At 38.8% G+C, this 18,656-nt stretch overlaps 1 protein-coding gene across 1 annotated transcript in view; it reads right to left on the bottom strand.

The window, feature by feature from the left end:
- Window positions 1-10,915: 10,915 nt before the first annotated feature.
- slc6a5 (solute carrier family 6 member 5) overlaps window positions 10,916-18,656 on the bottom strand; it is a 21,723-nt gene continuing 13,982 nt past the window's right edge. The window contains exons 11-15 of the mRNA XM_046032380.1: window positions 16,165-16,296; window positions 15,670-15,769; window positions 14,138-14,238; window positions 11,834-12,001; window positions 10,916-11,631 (exon numbers count right to left, since the gene is read on the bottom strand). Coding sequence (XP_045888336.1) covers window positions 11,476-11,631; window positions 11,834-12,001; window positions 14,138-14,238; window positions 15,670-15,769; window positions 16,165-16,296 — 657 coding nt within the window. The 3' untranslated portion in view covers window positions 10,916-11,475. The remainder of the gene's footprint in view (window positions 11,632-11,833; window positions 12,002-14,137; window positions 14,239-15,669; window positions 15,770-16,164; window positions 16,297-18,656) is intronic.

Here is an 18,656-nt window from a genome sequence, read left to right as displayed (position 1 = left end):
CTGTATACTTCTTTATTGCTCATGTACACTTTAATTCTCTTTTTGCAATAAAGATTTAAGGAGGAATTATTCCAACACCAGTCACCTAACCCTTTCCTTAGTAAGCGCGCAGGAGAACATACGGTGGCCAACACACTCTGTCAGCTCTTGTGCTAAATAATGTGAGGGCCTCATCATTACCAGTATGGTGTTGTTCAAATTGTACCATTTTTGCACAGTATGGATATTGTGTACTCCACAGCTACCTCTGAGCAACAGAGAGTCAGTCAAGAGCAAGTGATCACACTGGTCCACTTGCTCTGGTCCACTTGCCTTTTCCATGGCGCTTACTTCTCAGCTTTATAGTGGTTTAGGGGAATATTACAGTACGCATATTTAGGGGGTCCACAAGGATGAGTCACTGATGGGGGGTTTTGTACAAAAATGCCAATATTGCGTTTTATTTTTTTCCAGTCCAGCCCTGGCCTTGGGTTGTCCAATCATTGATTATTAATGTGAGCATACTTCTTTCATAGTAAAAAAATTAACAGGTCAAAGACTGTAGTGTACTTTAAATGAGTGGAATGCATCATTGTTTTCCTCAGTTTTTCAGGTTTTTGCAATAAAATGTACTTTTTTTTTCTCCAGACCTTGATTATTATGTACTAAAAGGATAACTATGTGAAAAGTCTCACTTGCAGTGAGAAATATCCCCCAACTCTGCAGCTTTGCTGAGCTTTTTATCTTCTTTTATGCTCATGAGAGGGAGTAGCTGGTGAAGAAAGTGGAACATTTAGCAGGTAAAGACCCACATATTTTTCTCAGGAATAGGTGGAGATCAATGAATGCTAATAATTCTCAGTTTCTGCTGAAGCCATAATTTGGCAAATGCCTTCTTTCTTCTGCCCTCCATTAGCATTGCACAAAACAGACATAACAAAATTCTCAAAACACTTGGTGGATGGATATACACAGGCTTGTACTTTCAACTATTCATCAAAGAGCTATATATTTTCTAATACAGATGTTTAGTATCTTTTGTACTGTTGATTCAGCTGGGAGAGTTTCATGCCCATCCAGCCGTGGAAGTACAGTGAGTCAGCCAGCACCCAAAGGACAACTAGTACAAAATAGTTAATGACTCCCTTGTCATAAGTTTTTTATATGATATTCTAAAAATGTCATTATGAATAAATCGGATTACTTGTTGCTGTTGTAATAATTTACTTCATATAACCTCCACATCTTTTTTATTCTGTTTGCAGTCACTGCACACATTTTCAGTTTTTGGGTAACTGGTGTACTGGAGTTTGCAAAGACGTGTAATTTAACCGACCAAAGGCACAATGTGGTTATTAGGTAGTTATTAGCTGATCTTTATGAAATGTATTAACTGGTAATGATGAAGGCTCAAATATTTGAAATAGGACAACAACATATGTCATTTTGTGAAAACATTTTAATTTATAACAGGATGCCAAAAGGTGGAGGAACAATAACAGAAAATCATTTTCTGTGACTGACATGTGAGTAAGAGAGAAAATGATATTGCAAGAAAAGATGTAGTCAATACAGGATTGCACAATGAAATGTACTTGATGCAGATGCAGTGCAATGTATAGATTAGTGTGGAACCTAGAACATCTAGAACATGTAGCACTTTGGTTTATGAGAGAAGTCATTTATATACAGTATGGTGCAGTGCAAAGGTTGTTGTGGAGTACAGAAGACTGTAGCTGCTCTATAATCTGAGGGTATGAACATCGATTGCCAGATAGCAAAAAGGTGAACAGGCTTTGGCCGGGGTGGGTATTGTCTTTTAGTATCCTTTGGGCTCGGTGCAGGCACCTCACCTCACCCTTGTCATGCTTGTTGCTCTATAGATGGATACCAATAATGTTCTGGGTGATTGTAATCACCCAGTCAGTAGGCTTTGCTTTGCCTTCTTAACAATCCTTAAGAATTTGCTACGTCTTCTTTACCAGGGTGGATATGTGAGATGTGATGCCGATTCCCAGGAACCAAAAACTGTACACCTGCTTAACCTCAGCTCCACGTCAGCGGTGTGCATCTTTACATCCTTTTTCCTAAAATTAACAATCAGATGCTTGCTTTTGCTGATGTTGAGTAGTAGATTGTTCTCTGTGCACCACCCTGCACGATTGTTCATTTCCTTCATTGTTGTTCGAAATCCGGCCGATGATGGTAGTGTTGTCTGCAAACTTCACAACAGAGTTATCTCCAAGTCGGGGTACTGTTTGGGTTCAATGTAACTGCTCTTAAAAGTTAAATATGGAGGTTAAAGGAGAGTTAATGTTGGACTGACATTATGTTGATCCAGTTGACAGAAATACTGTTCTAAATGATTGCTAATGTTGCTTCATGTCTGCTTGAAATGTTTGCTAACATGCTTGCCATAATGTTGTGTTCCCAGCTTGTTCTACAACCTCCAAGTGACCAATTAAAGATTAAACATTACATTTATGCCTAGGTAAAGGTATTATATTTATGCTATGGTTTACTCTTTTTTCAACTGCCTGTCAGGTGACAGTTAAAATTGTATATTGTATAACATTGTATAACAAAAATACAAATTCACTCAACGAGCACTGTTCTACATCAGTGTGCAACATATGTAAAATGGCATCTCTTATCTGGAATATAACCTGCTCCAGGTTAGCCGTTCAGCATAAATTATAAAGGTAATCTACCCTGGTAAGAAGCCCTATGTTGGGTTATGAGAATAAGCCACAATGAAGAAGTGAATAATTGTATTTTTTTGCTTGTGAAGTTGTGAAGTTTTCTGCTCCTCAAGGTCAGCTCACATCCTGCCTTATCTCATCAGCTTTCATCAGCTGATGAGATAAATCAGGAAGGATTTTCTTGTCAGCTAAATACAGGCAGGAAACTTTGAGCTTGTGTCTTCAAGCCGGGGGCCAGGCAACTTTTAACTGATGGTGAAGTAAACAAACAGGCTGTCGGGCGGAGAGCAGGCGAGACTGCCACGTTCAGAATGATAAATGTCTGAATGTCACTACCTGAAAAAGAGGAGACAGAGTGTTCTTGAACACATGAAACTTTATTTTTCCCTCTTGCAGAGATCTTTTATCTTACATTAGCAGTTTGAGAAGAGAAGGTTAGAGCTGACAGTTCAGATGGCAGCACTTTTCCTCAACTAAAACTTTCAGGTCTGTGATTTCAACAGATGGTAAATTGTGCTAAATCTTAAAACAAAGAGAATTTCCACTCTGGTTTGCAATAATTGTACAGGTCTTCTGTTTTCTGAATCGTGTATAAATATCCACTTGGAGAGAAAAGTTGATACTGCAAATTATCATCTTGTAATTTTAGTCTCATGTTAATCAGGCTAAATTGCATTCATTTAGACAAATTGTGTCATTAAAGTAAATAAATGAACTTGCAATTTCGGTAGTGTAGATTTATAGCTTTTTTCTATTTTAGAAAAATTCTTCTGTACATTAATTGTTCATCATGTGAGTAGACTGCCAATAATAATTGCAGCTGAAGCGGAAGGAGCTGGAGGTATTTTGTGTGTAAATTCAGGAGTCTAGCTACTCATAACGAATACCTCTTTGGAGAATAAGCTAAAGTAGCTAAAATTAGTCAAAAGTAAAAAAAAAAAAAAAAAAAAGTAAATTATCAACAGATAATAAACGGGATATACTCATGGAGCATAATCAAAGTGTTATGTTGAAAACCAAATAGACAGTGGGTGCAAAAATCTCACATTTACCTTTTAAATACAGAAGGGTTTTTTTGTACTCTCTTTGCTTGTGTAGGGTGACTGTTGAATATTTCTGAAACAAAGGCTTGTATTTATATATGTATGAGCAGTAAAAAGAGCAGTCACCTGTTTATCAGAGACGGATGAAGGGAAAAAATAATGGTTAACTCTTAGAGTGTTGACTGACATGGGTTTGAGATGTGATCATTCTCTTTTTGCTGTGAACTCTTCCTTTAAACAGCAGGATAAGAGTCTGCAGGTTTTTATTTCAACCAAAGACTAAACAAGATGACTTCATCAATGCATTTGGTAGGAAGGTGTTCAAATTTCCTGAAATTTTAAAATACAACATGCTAGTTCAGATTATGTTAAAAAAAAAAAGTGATATTTTAGGCAATGTTAGCAGCACGGCTCTACGCTTTGGTCTAGACTGAAATATCTGAATAACTATTGGATGGATTTCCATTGAATTTTGTACAGACCTTCGTAGCCCCAGGGGATGATGCCTACCAACTTTCTTGATGCTCTGATTTTTCATTTACGTCCACCATCAGGTCAAAATTTCAGTTTGCCCAGCACTTTTATTGACACGTTATGACCAGATACCTGCAAAACAAATGATCCTCATTTGTATATTTGTGTTTTGTGCTAATTAAGAATTGTTATTACCTGCTAAACGTCAGCATGTTAGCATTTGACTGACATTACACAGGTTCAAGATGGCGCCGATGTCTATGTCTATGGCCTGCCGTCTGTCTCTGCGTACTTTGTTTGTATTTACGTTATTTTTGTCAATCATTATTGTAAATGTCAACTCTCTTCTGGTTTATGACCGCCAAGTTCTCTTAGACCTCCGACCCTTGATTAAAAACTTGGTGCCATTTGAGCATGATGGCCAAAAAACCCACTGTCCTCCGTTTCTTAGGGGAATACCAGCTCACCTTTGCCGTGTGTCAGTTCCGCGGTGGTGGGCTTGTGAAACTAAGGACCCGGTTGCTGTCGCAAAATCTCCGGCCGCTTGCTCGGACTACACTGGCTGCAAAAGCCCCGGATGCAGCTAGGTTTGCCCTGGTGAATGCTAGATCGCTAGCAAACAAAACTTTCATCTTGAAGGACTTCTTTGAGTCACATGATCTGGATTTTCTTTGTGTAACAGAAACGTGGATTCCGGTGGGTGACTCGAGTGCTTTTTGTGAACCTTTACCGCTTGACTGTTCGTATTTTACGTCAGGTCGTGGAGGAGGACTGGCAACAGTCTATAAATCAAACTTTAAGTGTAAACAGCTTGAACTCACTGTATCTTTCGCCACTTTTTAAGTTAACCTGTTTGAACTGAGCAGTGTATCTCCAGTGCTGTGTGCACTCGTATATAGGCCACCTAAGTATTTCATCACTGACTTTTCCCAATTTTTGGCCAAGTTTGTGCCAAGGTATGACAACCTCCTTATTGTAGGGGACTTTAAAATCCATGTGTGCTGTCCTGAAAAGCCAATGGCAAGAGCCTTTCTAAATGTCGTTGAGTGTTTTGATCTTGTACAATGTGTATCTGTCCCCACGCAGGAACATGGACACACTCTTGATCTGGTTTTAACTCATGGCTTAACTGTTTCTAATGTTGAAGTCTGTGATGCTTTTTTCTCTGATCATATGCCTGTTGTATTTGAAATTTCCCACCCTTGTACTGTAATTAAACCATGTGCTCCTGTGCGCCGTGGTCGGATAGTTAACTCTTCCACTGCTGCTCAATTTTCCTCTGTTTTTAATCTAAATTGTGTCTCTGTCTGTCCAAATACAACTGTTGAAGATCTGTGTGTTAGTTTTAATGCTGCTTGTCAAGCAGCATTGGACACTGTAGCCCCCGTAAAAACCAGATTGTCTAAACCAAGAACTGATCCCTGGCTGAACGATGTCAATCGCGAGTGTAGAAGGGCGGAAAGAATGTGGAAGAGGGATAAACTCCAAGTGTCATTTCAGTTACTTAGAGAGAGATGGTGTTCTTATCAAAAAATTGTAAAAGCTGGAAAGATTAAGTACTTATCTAAAATGATTTCTTCCAATGGTCACAACCCTCGAGTTCTTTTTAATACTCTCAAAACTATTCTTAATTTCCCACAACTCCAGTGGTTGGAGAACCCAACAAAAATGTGTGAGGAGTTGTGAGGAGTGAAGTGAAAGCATGGATGGCTATGAATTTTTCGTATTTAAATGAGAGTAAAACTGATCTCATGTTACTTACTCCGAATGACTCAGTTGTTGCGGGTTCTGTTGATCTGGGTTGGCTAACCCGAGATATTAGCTCTGTGGTGACAAATCTGGGAGTCAAGCTGGACGGTTGTTTAAAACTTGATGCCCAGATTGGTGCAGTGGTTAAAACCAGTTTTTTCCAGCTGAGGCAACTGGCCAAAGTAAAACCGTTTTTATCTCGACATGATTTTGAGATTTTAATCCATGCTTTTATCATCACTCGTTTAGATTATTGTAATGCACTCTATAGTGGTCTTAGCAAATCACTTATGGCACGATTACAACTAGTTCAAAATGCAGCTGCTCGTCTTTTAACTGGAACTCGAAAATTTACCCATATTTCACCCATTCTCCAATCCTTACACTGGCTTCCAGTGCAAAGTTTAAAATTCTTTTATTTGTTTTTAATTGCGTGCATGGCTTGGCCCCCCAGTATTTGTCTGATCTGCTTGTGCCCTACAGTCCATCTCGTGCACTCCGATCGGCTGATCAGGCACTGCTAGTAGTCCCTAAATCTAAACGTAAATCTAGAGGTGACCGTGTGTTTGCTGTGGCAGCTCCGAGACTCTGGAATGAGCTGCCTCTACATATTAGACTTACTGAGTCATTTTCTGTTTTTAAATCTCGTCTTAAAACTCATTTATTTTCTTTGGCTTTTAATACAATTTGAGGGTTGTCCTTTTAGTTTTGTATTATTGTATTTATTTTTTGTGATTTATTGTTTTATTAATTTTCTTTGTTGTGCCTTTATTGTATGTTTTGTATTTGTAGACTGTGTTCAGCACTTTGGTCAACAGTGTTGTTTTTAAAGGTGCTATATAAATAAAGGGGGATTGGATTGGATTGGATTTGCCTCAAACCACCTCTGCACCTATGTACTGCTTCACAGAGCCCTAGTTTTGTAGTTTTGCCCTTGTTTTAAATGATGCATAATCAATTTCAAACTATTAAACATGTAATTTAAAATCATTTTTGCTAATAAATCTCATAAATCTCTACAGTATTTCTGCCGCCTGGCATTGTTAATGGGCCTCTTACTTGTGATATACTATATTGACAGGTGTGCTGTATGCAAAGTGCGAATTATTTTGACATGAAATATGCAAGCTTGTCTGCCACAGTCAGTGGTGTTCAGCAGCACAAGGGATGTACCAACAAACAACAAGCCTGCAGGGGTGTTTAAATCATCTTTTTCTTTAGCGCTTCTCCTCTTTGATCACAATATTCTTGTAAACAACAAAAATTGCGTTATTTTCATACTGCCGTGATGCCTTCAGTTATTTAGCAGCTGAATATAAAAGTTGATTGACAGGTCACAGAGGGGACTTATTGTCTTAACCTAATTTCCTTGTGTTTGTCGTTCACAGCTCCACTTACACAGGTGGGGGCCTGTCAGAAATAAGCCAGTGACAACAAAGAAAACAATAACATTTATTTATTGACTCATAGGTTATACATTTCATGATATAATAGCGATATATTATTATTGGCAAAGATACTATAATCCAATTGCATTTCTATACATAAATACAAAATCTGAGGTAGGGCCTCAAAGATTGGTGACAATGAAAATAAATAAATGCATTTCACATATATATGATATATATTTTCTTTTTTCTATTTCTTATTTTTTTTAACATCTCACACCAATTTTAAAACATATTTGTTATATATCTACTCTCTATTTTCAAATCAAAAGATGTCATGGACTGTTGGAGGCACATATCTATATCCATAGGCAGCAGTACCTCACATAGAACACACAGAAATATATGACATTACTCAAGTAATTAGAAATTTAACCTATGCATTCATAGGTCAGACAATAAAGTGCCAAAAAAGACACAACAGACATAACAATAGGAATACTGATACCATATGAGACAGACGATAAGCTATTCTGTGATGTTATTTTTGAATTACAATATTATACCATTAGAGGACATCTATAAGGCCAATGGTTACCTGAAGATGTTTTGTAACGTATTGGCAAACATCGAGGAACACTACATGGCATATGAATGGCAGTATCTCAACCTCCTATACGCAGATGACACATTCCTTTTTTCATCTAAAGTTTGTTTTCACCATAGTTAAAGTACTCTTTCTTTGGTTACCTATACTGCCCAAAGTTGTCTTGCAGGCAAAGCGAATTGACAGTTACTTTTTCAGTTTTTTTCTTCTTCCTCTGTAAGAAGGACAACAGCAACCCTCTGTTTCTTAACTTTATGTAAAACAAAAAGCTCCCTAAAGTAAACATGCACGGACTTATACTATTGAGAGAGAGAAAGGACAAAGATTACTATACATGGACATTGAGTTACAGCAACACAAACTGCACATGCAAGCTCTTCAGTGTTATATTTTATGAAGCAATGTGGTTTTAACTGAACCCTAAGACAATTTTTTTCCTGAAAACAAAAGCAGAGAAATCCAGTATAAATGTAAACAGGGAGACACAAAATGTATAGCTATTTTGCTGTGACCCTGGAAAAAGTCTAAATCTATCTCAGGGCATAAAAGGCTTTTACCATTTAAGTCCTACTTTAAAAGCATACTGTCCACTACATTACATGATTACTCATGATTTGAAATGCCAATCTGCTTCTTTGGCAACCTCTGCTCTCAAGCAAGTGGTTGCCATAGGATTGAAAAAAAATTTAAAGTTTGTTTTACCCAGCTCAAGTTCAAAATTGGTGGTCTAAGATCCTCACGTCCATTAGAAAAGAGAAAGAGGCAAATCAGGCTGAGGCATCCTAGGGAAAATAAGTCTTGTCAATCTCCTCTGCTTCTTTCAGCGATCCACTCCATGCAAACATCTGATTGACATTTAAGTAGAGTTCAGTAAAACTACAGTGACAAGCACACACACACCAGCATACAGACATTCAATATTGTTTGAACAAATAGAGCTAAATGCACTAAGTCGTAACAAAAGCAACACTGCTAATTAATGGATTATATTTGTTTTCAAACCGTACAACCTCTTAAATCATATCTGTGCTATTTTCATGTCAAGATTATGAAAAGACATGGCTTAGAGAAATAGTCGGGGGGACCCTTACACCTCTGAGCAACTGTTTCATATTTATCCATACTTGCAGCCTCCATTTAAAACACTTATGCCACTAAACAAGTCAATACCTGCAGTGTTAAAAGCGTAATAAAATCAATTAGGACTTGTGTCACCATGAAAATGCATATCCAACTGGTCAAAGCATGGAAAGGACTAATTGCTTTGTAGGTAACTGGTTGACAGCCCACACAGTCAAGGTTGGCTGCCTGTCATGTTACATTTAAAGAGGCTGCATAGCCAGTCAGACGTCTGCAGAGCTGCACTGGACTCTTCCTTCAGGCTGCTATGGTGTTACACCTGGAGATGATGTTTATGCCTTTTAAGAAAAACACTCTCACAGTAGCCCATTTGTGCTGAAGATGTCTGAACAGCACACCGTAAAGGGAAACATGTTCTATATTATATCATTTGACTGAAAGAGATTAATTTTCTGCTTATGCAAATAAAACTGTTTTGACGGTCAACAAAGAGCCAATTAAATTTCAAGTTGATTACAAAAAAATATATTTTTTAAATTAATCTTAACTAATTGTTTTCCATCTATGTTATAAACATGATGAAAAGCACGATACTATATTAAGCACTTAAGTCACTCATATGTCTTGTATAATCATCACAAGGTGCATTTAAGCAACAACAAGCAGAAAGCAAAGTGATGCTGCATTGAGGTCATCAGGAAGTATTTTGATTCTAATCCTTTGCAAAACTGCTTCAAATATAGTTTATCATTAGGATGGCTCTAATATCTGTTTCCTATGCACTGAATGCTATTATTCCTACAACTACTGGAGTAGTCTGATGGAATTGAGTATACCTGAGACCCTGTTTTCACGAGGACACACAGAGAAGCAAGAGGCATAAGTTTGAAATGGCAAAGAGGTCTCCGGAGGTCTACCACAAACAACAAGAGACAAAGTACACTTTCCAGGAAAGAAGGAGGCGATTTTCTACTCTAATCTTCCTCTACTCACACACAGCAGCTGCTCCTAACATTATGAGGCCACGACAACACACACACTTACTACTGGAAGATTTTTTTAAAGAAGTGTACACTTTGTACAAGATATTACACAGCTAGCAAGAGAAATATGGGGTTCAGAGAGACATATACACACGCACACATTCTCAATCTCTGTCTTGTTAGCTCTCTCCTCTGCTGGAGGCTATATATATATATATATATATGTATATACATATATATATTTATATATATATATATATGATATATATCTTGATATATTTCATACTGATGTGATTTACATTGTAAAGATGGTTTTCACAGATGGTTTGACAAGTTCACATACAACACATAAAGCGATAAATACACTGTCTAAAATATATGCACAGAGTGACCTAAAAAGGTTAAATGGCCATGTTATCAGCTACTGAAGGAAGGACAGACTACTCTAGTGGTTTCCTACATTAGGAATGTGCCTCTTTACATTCTAGGATAATACAATAGAGGAGAACAGGAATACGACTTAATAAATAGACAAAGAGAGAGGGTATCATAAAGGGTCCCTCAGATTCACAGAGAAAAAAAGACCCAAGCTTCTATCATACTGCAGAGTCATCCAGGCCAAACTGTATCTACTTAAAGTGGTAATCAGGATGCATTCGCTACTCTACTGGGACGTAGGAGGCACAAATTGCAGATCTTGTAATCTATTTTTAACAAAGCAAGAGCAACTGAGCAATAGCTATTGTGAATATACATCTATAGTGCTGGATAGCAACGAAATGTGATAACAGTGCATACTGTGTTTCTTTTTCTTTTCTTTTTTTTTTCCTTGAGGCAGTTAATATTATTTGTACTGCCGATGGAATTTTGTACACAGATGGAACAAAACACAGATCCCCGTCGAGCTTGTTGAACCGTTGTTTCTCTGTCGCTCAATTTTCTTTTTGTTTCCCTGTGTCTGCTTGCACCAAGATGATTCATTATCTCTACACACAAATATGTTGGGACACGCACACACAAACACACAAACATACACACACAACTCCATAGGGAGCAGCTACAGAGAGTCTAATATTGCAAGTGCAGTCTGAGCTGTGTCATTTAATGACACAATTTTTCTCTTGGAATAAAGATCCCTGGGAAGGGTTCTGGAGTAATCAGTGGTCATGTGTGGGAGGCAATGATAGCTCATTAACCGAGTACAAAGCAGCAGCGGAGGAGTAGACTCCACCTGGGCAGCCACTCCTCCCTGACAGAAGAGAATAAGTGGTGAAGAAGAGAAGGAAGAGGAAAGGGAGCCTGTTTCCACATCCATGATATAAGAAGGACTACAGGAAGCAAAGAGGGTGAAGTACAGACAGGAGAAAGACAGTGAGAGGTGAAAGGGAGAAAAAGAGGTGGAGGTCACCCCCCTCCCGGTGCCCCCTGCAGGGGTTGTAGGTGGTGGGTGTGAGGCTGTCAGGAAGACCGCTATTGGTAGGAACCGAGCTGGAAGTCCTTGGGGGGCAGCTTGAGGCCCAGGGAGTTGGTTCCCAGAGGGTCCATCATGTTCTTGTAGCGTTCTCCACGGTGTTTCATCAGGAAAGGACCCCAGTCAGGCTGAGGGGAGCAGACCAGCTTCAGACGCTACAACAGGAGAAGAAACAGTAGCTTGATTGTTATAGAATTTTTAGCAGTGTGCATACCACAGTATATTTTTTGATACAACCACTAAGGGTATCTGAATTGAACTGAAGAAAAGGGAAGCAAAAGGGTACTGTAAACAATATGTGATATAGAACAAAACATACGTGACAATATCTCGTCATGGCTTTGTCTCATTTATTACCTCGATGAAGGTGCCAGGGGCAAGGTGCATTTTAATGACGAACATGATGGGGATCCAGATGACAGAGCAAATGACCATGAGCCAGCCCATAACCATGGACCAGGTAGGGTAGGTGTAGTCCTCATATGTCATCACTTTCCACTGGTACAGACTCAGTCCCAGGATACCCTGCACAGATCAGGGAACCCAGGAAATGTGTGTTAAATGAGATGCCATCTCTCTTACCTTCAAGAACTACTGCCCCAGTGTCCTTGAGCAAGTCACTTAAGCTTCTGATCCACTGCTCAGCAGCCACAATTGTAAGGCTGTGGTTGTCCTGGTCAGTTCCACAGATTTAGAACGGCACAAAACCCCTCACCTTTCAAAAGGAGTAGATCATTTATCACCTGTAAAATGTGTTTCCTGCTGCAAGAGGACACGGTTTACTGCTGTTTCGAGTAAACAATGTTCTAATAACGAGGTGTGTTTGCTGTAACTTGACTTAAAGGTGAATGTGTAAAACAACCTGTACAGCTAAAGAGCAAAATCTTTGCATGGTGTGCTGTAAGTTTGCAACACAACCTGCAATTCTATGATTTTGAAGATTTTGAAAAATGTAATTGAAATTGCTAGTTTCCTTTTGAAAACAATTAAAGCATTTACAATTGGCAGTTTCTTCCCAGACACAACTTGTAAGTTTTCAATTTAGTTTACTTATTTAAAAGGGATGCTGCACATTAATGAAAGTCAGTGACGTAAATATGCCAGATTTAGCCAGAATCATACTGTAATCTGTGCAAGATGCTATGCTCATGTTATGTTATTGAAGTGCTTTTTATGTAGTAAAGTGCACTTACACTTCACTTACAAGATGTGTCTGTCACTGTCAAGTTGCAGAGAGAGCAGTTCTGGAATCCAGCCATCATACATTGCCTTTGAAATTTGTGAAGGTGATCCCTATGCTGTGTAATACTTACTGGTCATGTTGTATGGACTAGTGTTGTAGTCAAGACCACCCAAACCGAGACCAAGTCAAGACCAAGACCGGAGTTTATAGAGACCGAGACAAGACCAAGACTTTTAGGGGCTGAGAGCAGTCGAGACCAAGACCAAGGGAGGGCGAGACCAAGTCAAGACCAAGACCAGTTCCCTGCATTGCATGGCACGCAATAAAATGTGGAACAAGATCATAGGTAGTTCTCTGATTGATCTGAAAGATCCACATTCCCATTAAAACACCCACATACAAACACTAAGAGCTGAAATCAGCGTAAGCATCGCAGGGAGGGTGACAGTCATTAATTAGGGTTATTGGTTGCATTTGAAGCAATATGTTTTACTTCCAATCAAAGTTAGGATGTTAAATCAGACAATGCAAAAGCAATTTATTGATATTCCCAATGTTATGGTCTTAACCCGGTCTTGAAATAAAATCCCGAGTCCTCAATGTCCGAGACCGAGACAAGACCGAGTACAAATGCAGTCGAGACCGAGACAACACCAAGGCCACCAAAAGTCCAATACCGGTCGCGAGTACTACAACACTAGTATGGACTATAGGTACTGGACACACAGTTAAATCTTACTGGAGTTCAATACAAAAAATCCCATATCCAGGGAAACACATCACTCTACAATTCATCCAAAGCTAGTGGATGGCATGATGGATGACAGTGAAAATGAGACCTTACTTTTTACTACATGAATAAATGGACAGTGCCTACCTCAAATATACTTTGGCTGAAAATCATTAGAACAGGAAAAAGAAAAGAAAAACAAACATAAAAAAGGCAGACAGAAATAGATTAGCCTGGGGTTGTGCATCAATGAGCTCCCCGGGGAAATCTGATCTCCCTCGAGAGCAGCAAGAGGCTGCTCTATTTGTCTTCGTCACCTATGCTTTGGAGATACAGTGGTTTCCAGTTTCTAACATTAAGGCTGGCAAACCTTGTGCACTGAAATTTACAGCTTCAGCTACACAGTATATGACAAATAACTGGCCATTTTACAGAAAAGGGGTTCTCAGGAAATAAATGTAGCAGCAGCTAAACTGACGTCACACAAATTTTTTGGCAGTTACTATTTTCAAAAACAAAAACAACTTGAGACTTGATGACATGACAGGAATTTGAAGGAAGAAATAATTTTCGATTTCCGTGTAACAAGAGCAATTTCTCCGCTGTTCCTTTCCAATTGCAAATCAATGAACTTGAAAGATGGCAGTGAAAATGGAAACATTTTAAGCTGCACATGTCAATGTTTGTGTGTGCGCGCGTGTGTGTGTGTGTGAGAGAGACAGAATGAGATGAGCGAAACCAAACATACTGTTAGAATTGTTGGAGTCACAAAAGCCCAGCAGAGTCTCCAGAATCGGTTTGGCTGGAAACCAATCATCATTTCAATGTCCTCGCAAAACCTCTGCAGACCTGTAGAAAAAAAGAAGAAAAAAAGAGAAGAGAAATAAAATAAAAGAAGAGACATTGGAGAAAATGAGAAAGAACAGACACAGACAGTGACCTGGGTTTAATAAGGTCCCTTAAAAAAAGACCAGTAAATTCAATCTATCCTTATGACTGTGTGTGTGTGTGTGTGTGTGTGTGTGTGTGTGTGTGTGTGGGTGGGTGAGCGAGGGAGAGAGTATCAGTTTCTGTCGTCCCTGAGAAAAAGCGAGGGAGCAGATGGCTTCATTCCTCTGCCTTTATTGACGGATAACAGTGAGTGACATGAAGAGGCAGAGTCACACAATCATTTCAATATGTCACCTGTACTGATGCTCTGACAAACTGGAGGAGAGCTGTTTGCTTTGCTCCTTGGTAACAGTCTTCTAACACACAAACCTGAGCTCTCTGCCTGTACGTTTGACTGTTACAATACATTACAAGAGAGACACCTAGTGGTCATAGTTGGAATTACATGTTGTACACAGAAAGGGAAGTGAGAAATCCTACTTGAGGAACTTCCAGGTGATGTTTTACCCATGTAAGCATTGTATTGAAGTTGCAGCAGCTGCTTCGATGAGCTTACATGTGAGTTAAAGATCATATACATTTTGCAAATGTTTTTATTTCAGAATAAAAAAGGATCTTCAAAACAGCATTCAAAGCCTCATGGGAAGACAATGCACTAGCCATAGGGAGGGCTATGCAGCCTGTGTCTTCTGTGGCTCTGGGGGAGCTGTGTCAAGTCTGGGAAAATTACTCGAGTCATATGATTCGGGTGTCTTGATTTTGGGCTTGAAGAGAAAGCCTGCACCACAAACTCGGGATGTGGAGGCATTTACTAGGCAAAGAATTTAATTCAGCTGCAAAAGGTCCAGTGTTTTTGGAGCCTGATCCATACATGAGACTAAAAGTCAGGATATACAATCCTTGATGGCCCACACCTTGTCAACTGGTAGAATTTCTGGAGCGCATAAAAACAAATGCTTCTGATAAAAATAAAGAATTTGTCTTTTAAACAGAAATCCTGTAGCTATGTTCATTGCTCTCATGCTCTTCAGAGAAATTAAGTAACTTAACACCCTCTAACAATCTTGTCTTTGCTGATCCACAGTGGTTTCTCACTTGGTGCACTGACCTACAAGTGTATTCCAGGACGCTGTGGCATCACTGTTAAATGTGGTTAAAACTTCTGACCACATCCATCAGTGATGCTGGGTGCGAGGTCAAAACGCCTTTGAAAGTTTCAACCAGAGAGGGCAGTGAATCATTTGAGCCGTAAACCTTTTGATTTTTGTAACCTTCCCTCTAATGTCACCCTCAACATTACAGCCTCTAGTGGCTTCTTGCAGGGTTTAAAACCATCGGTTGTGTTAATCAAAGGTCAGATAAAGATAAAACAAGATCAGCTATACTTACCATAGAGGTAGGAAATCCCCACCAGCTCAAAGATAGCAATGATGACCAAAGAGTAGGAGGCTGCGAACGTGTCCACCAACTGCAGCATGAACATCCCACTCTGTTACAAACACACACAAATAAAATAAATAAAAAATACATCTTAAAATGACGTCTATCTCCCCTGTTCCCTCCCTTTTTTCTACCTCTGACTTGTCCATGGACATAACTTTCACATTGACTTGTACCAGATCATAAGAAATGACATGAATGTATGAATTCTACTTAAGGCTGTGTTTTGCCCTTAGAAGCTGTCGGGGGGAGTTTTAATAAGATTCGGGCTCTCTTGTTCCACTCACTGAGCCTGTCCTCTGAAGGCTGTGACTTCGCTTTACATGCAGAAATCTGTCGGCTTATTCAAAGAAAGAGTCGCAGGACGCCGGGTAGAATGCTCAAGTGGCCTCATGGTGTGGCATCTGTGTGTACATTGATGTGTGTTTTCTGTCCGTGTCGTACCTCTGTGATCATGGGAAATCCCAGGATGAAGAAGCAGGCGCAACAGACTAGGGTGAAGATCGGTTTGTGCTTCCTCAAATATTTGGGGAACTCGTCTGACACAGAGGTTACGATGGTCTCAATGGTGGCAAACTGGGATAGAGAAAAATGTAAAGAAGGGGGACAGAAGAGGGGATAAGGGAGGAGAAAGTCAATTGTTCCTGTTTAATCACAAGACATTGCTCAAATTCGATTTTGCTTGAAAAATACCATGAATTCAGTTAAATTTTGTTTAACTTTTTTCTTAACAAAATCTGTTTTAAAAGGAAGTTTTAGGCTAACACACGTACAGAATTAATTTATCTATTAAATTATCTGTGTGCAGCAGCGTTTCAACTGAAAAGCCTCCAGTCAGCAGGTTTACCTCATTTGAATCAGAGCAGCTGGTGCTGTCAGAATTCAGTATCCATTGTTGTGCAGTGCGAGTTAAGTGTGTGCATTCGTCTTCAATTCATCTTATGAACACATTGTTAAACTGTAATTTCATTTATTTAAAAAAAAAACAAAAAAAACATTATTCTAATCCTGAGCAGGGGAAGATTTGTAAACAAATCAGTATTAAGAATTTAGATTACAATGCAGACAACTGACAGGTGGAGTCTGTCTGGAGATTAGCAAATGTAACATGATGGCAAAAGGGGTTCAAAACCCAGAGGACAGCAGTGGATGAATATACAAACAGGCAAATTGAGAGAGGTTGGTATAGTGTGTGTGTACTGTAGAAACACATTGGCACCAAGCTATCTGCCACTTCTCAACTCCTCTCCTTCCTCCTGAGCTCCCAAAACTAATTTCCCGTCAACATCCCAAGCCTATTACTGCCGAGCAGCTTTCTACAACAAAGCCAGCAGCCCTCTCCTTGGAGCCGCCGCTGCCAAGGCTAAGTAACATCATCATTTACCGTTACTGTTGACTTGTGTCTTAATGCGCCACTGTGCCCTCTGCTCCTCTGCTCGGCTAAGGAGCATTGCAGTGCACTTGAAGGAATTGGTGTTTATGCTGGAATATGTTTGCCCAGGATTGTATCTAGAGGTGCTGTGGAATTTGAAAATATCCCAGAGACTGAAGTGTTTGTTCAGTGAAGTTACATCAGGAATGAATCAGTGCAGTAACTGACACAATTAGAGTTTTGTAACTTAGAAGTGTAGTGGTACATAGGTTGTACTGAAAAGGAATCACTTTAAGATGCATTAGTTGATTTGTTTGGCACCAATTTGGTCTCTGGTCTTTCAGCTGCTAAATGCTCCACGTTTGTCATTAGCTTTGTCTGTTTGTTAGTTGGTTCAATGTTTGTTAGTGCACAGTGGGTTTATTAGAGCTTATTTGGTGAATAAAGCCTGCAGGCTTCTGAAAACAAGTGTTGATGAGAGAATTGTTGTGACAAAACCAACAACAAATTACCTGCAAGACACTAAAACACTCAGTGTGGTGATAATTCACTATGGGTTTCTCACTATGATCAAAACCTTTCATGCTCATTTAATCCACTGTTGATATAAAAAGATTGATTATTGCAGATTTAAACATTTGTAAAATGGTGGTTTTCAATATTATTTATATTTGAGCAAAATAATTAAGTAAGTAATGAAGTGGTTGGTGCTGTTAGAGATATTTAACTGTTGGAAATGGTAACTCTTACATTTCTATGTAGATGGTGTACTGTCACATTCAAGACCTATTGTGGTGTTCACTATATTTTATTCTGAATTCTGGGTTTCTCACCTTTAGTTTTGCTCCATATCCCATTTCAGAAGTTTAATTAGGAATTAAGATTAGCATGCTGATGAAGTCCAACATCAGCAGTTGTAAAATGGTGGTTTTCAATATTATTTATATTTGAGCAAAATAATTAAGTAAGTAATGAAGTGGTTGGTGCTGTTAGAGATATTTAACTGTTGGAAATGGTAACTCTTACATTTCTATGTAGATGGTGTACTGTCACATTCAAGACCTATTGTGGTGTTCACTATATTTTATTCTGAATTCTGGGTTTCTCACCTTTAGTTTTGCTCCATATCCCATTTCAGAAGTTTAATTAGGAATTAAGATTAGCATGCTGATGAAGTCCAACATCAGCAGTTGTAAAATGGTGGTTTTCAATATTATTTATATTTGAGCAAAATAATTAAGTAAGTAATGAAGTGGTTGGTGCTGTTAGAGATATTTAACTGTTGGAAATGGTAACTCTTACATTTCTATGTAGATGGTGTACTGTCACATTCAAGACCTATTGTGGTGTTCACTATATTTTATTCTGAATTCTGGGTTTCTCACCTTTAGTTTTGCTCCATATCCCATTTCAGAAGTTTAATTAGGAATTAAGATTAGCATGCTGATGAAGTCCAACATCAGCAGTTGTAAAATGGTGGTTTTCAATATTATTTATATTTGAGCAAAATAATTAAGTAAGTAATGAAGTGGTTGGTGCTGTTAGAGATATTTAACTGTTGGAA

Source organism: Micropterus dolomieu, linkage group LG20, assembly GCF_021292245.1.
Source record: "Micropterus dolomieu isolate WLL.071019.BEF.003 ecotype Adirondacks linkage group LG20, ASM2129224v1, whole genome shotgun sequence".
NCBI lineage: Eukaryota > Metazoa > Chordata > Actinopteri > Centrarchiformes > Centrarchidae > Micropterus > Micropterus dolomieu.
The sequence above is the reverse complement of the archived record's forward strand: the minus strand, read 5'-3'. Positions and strand labels throughout refer to the sequence as shown.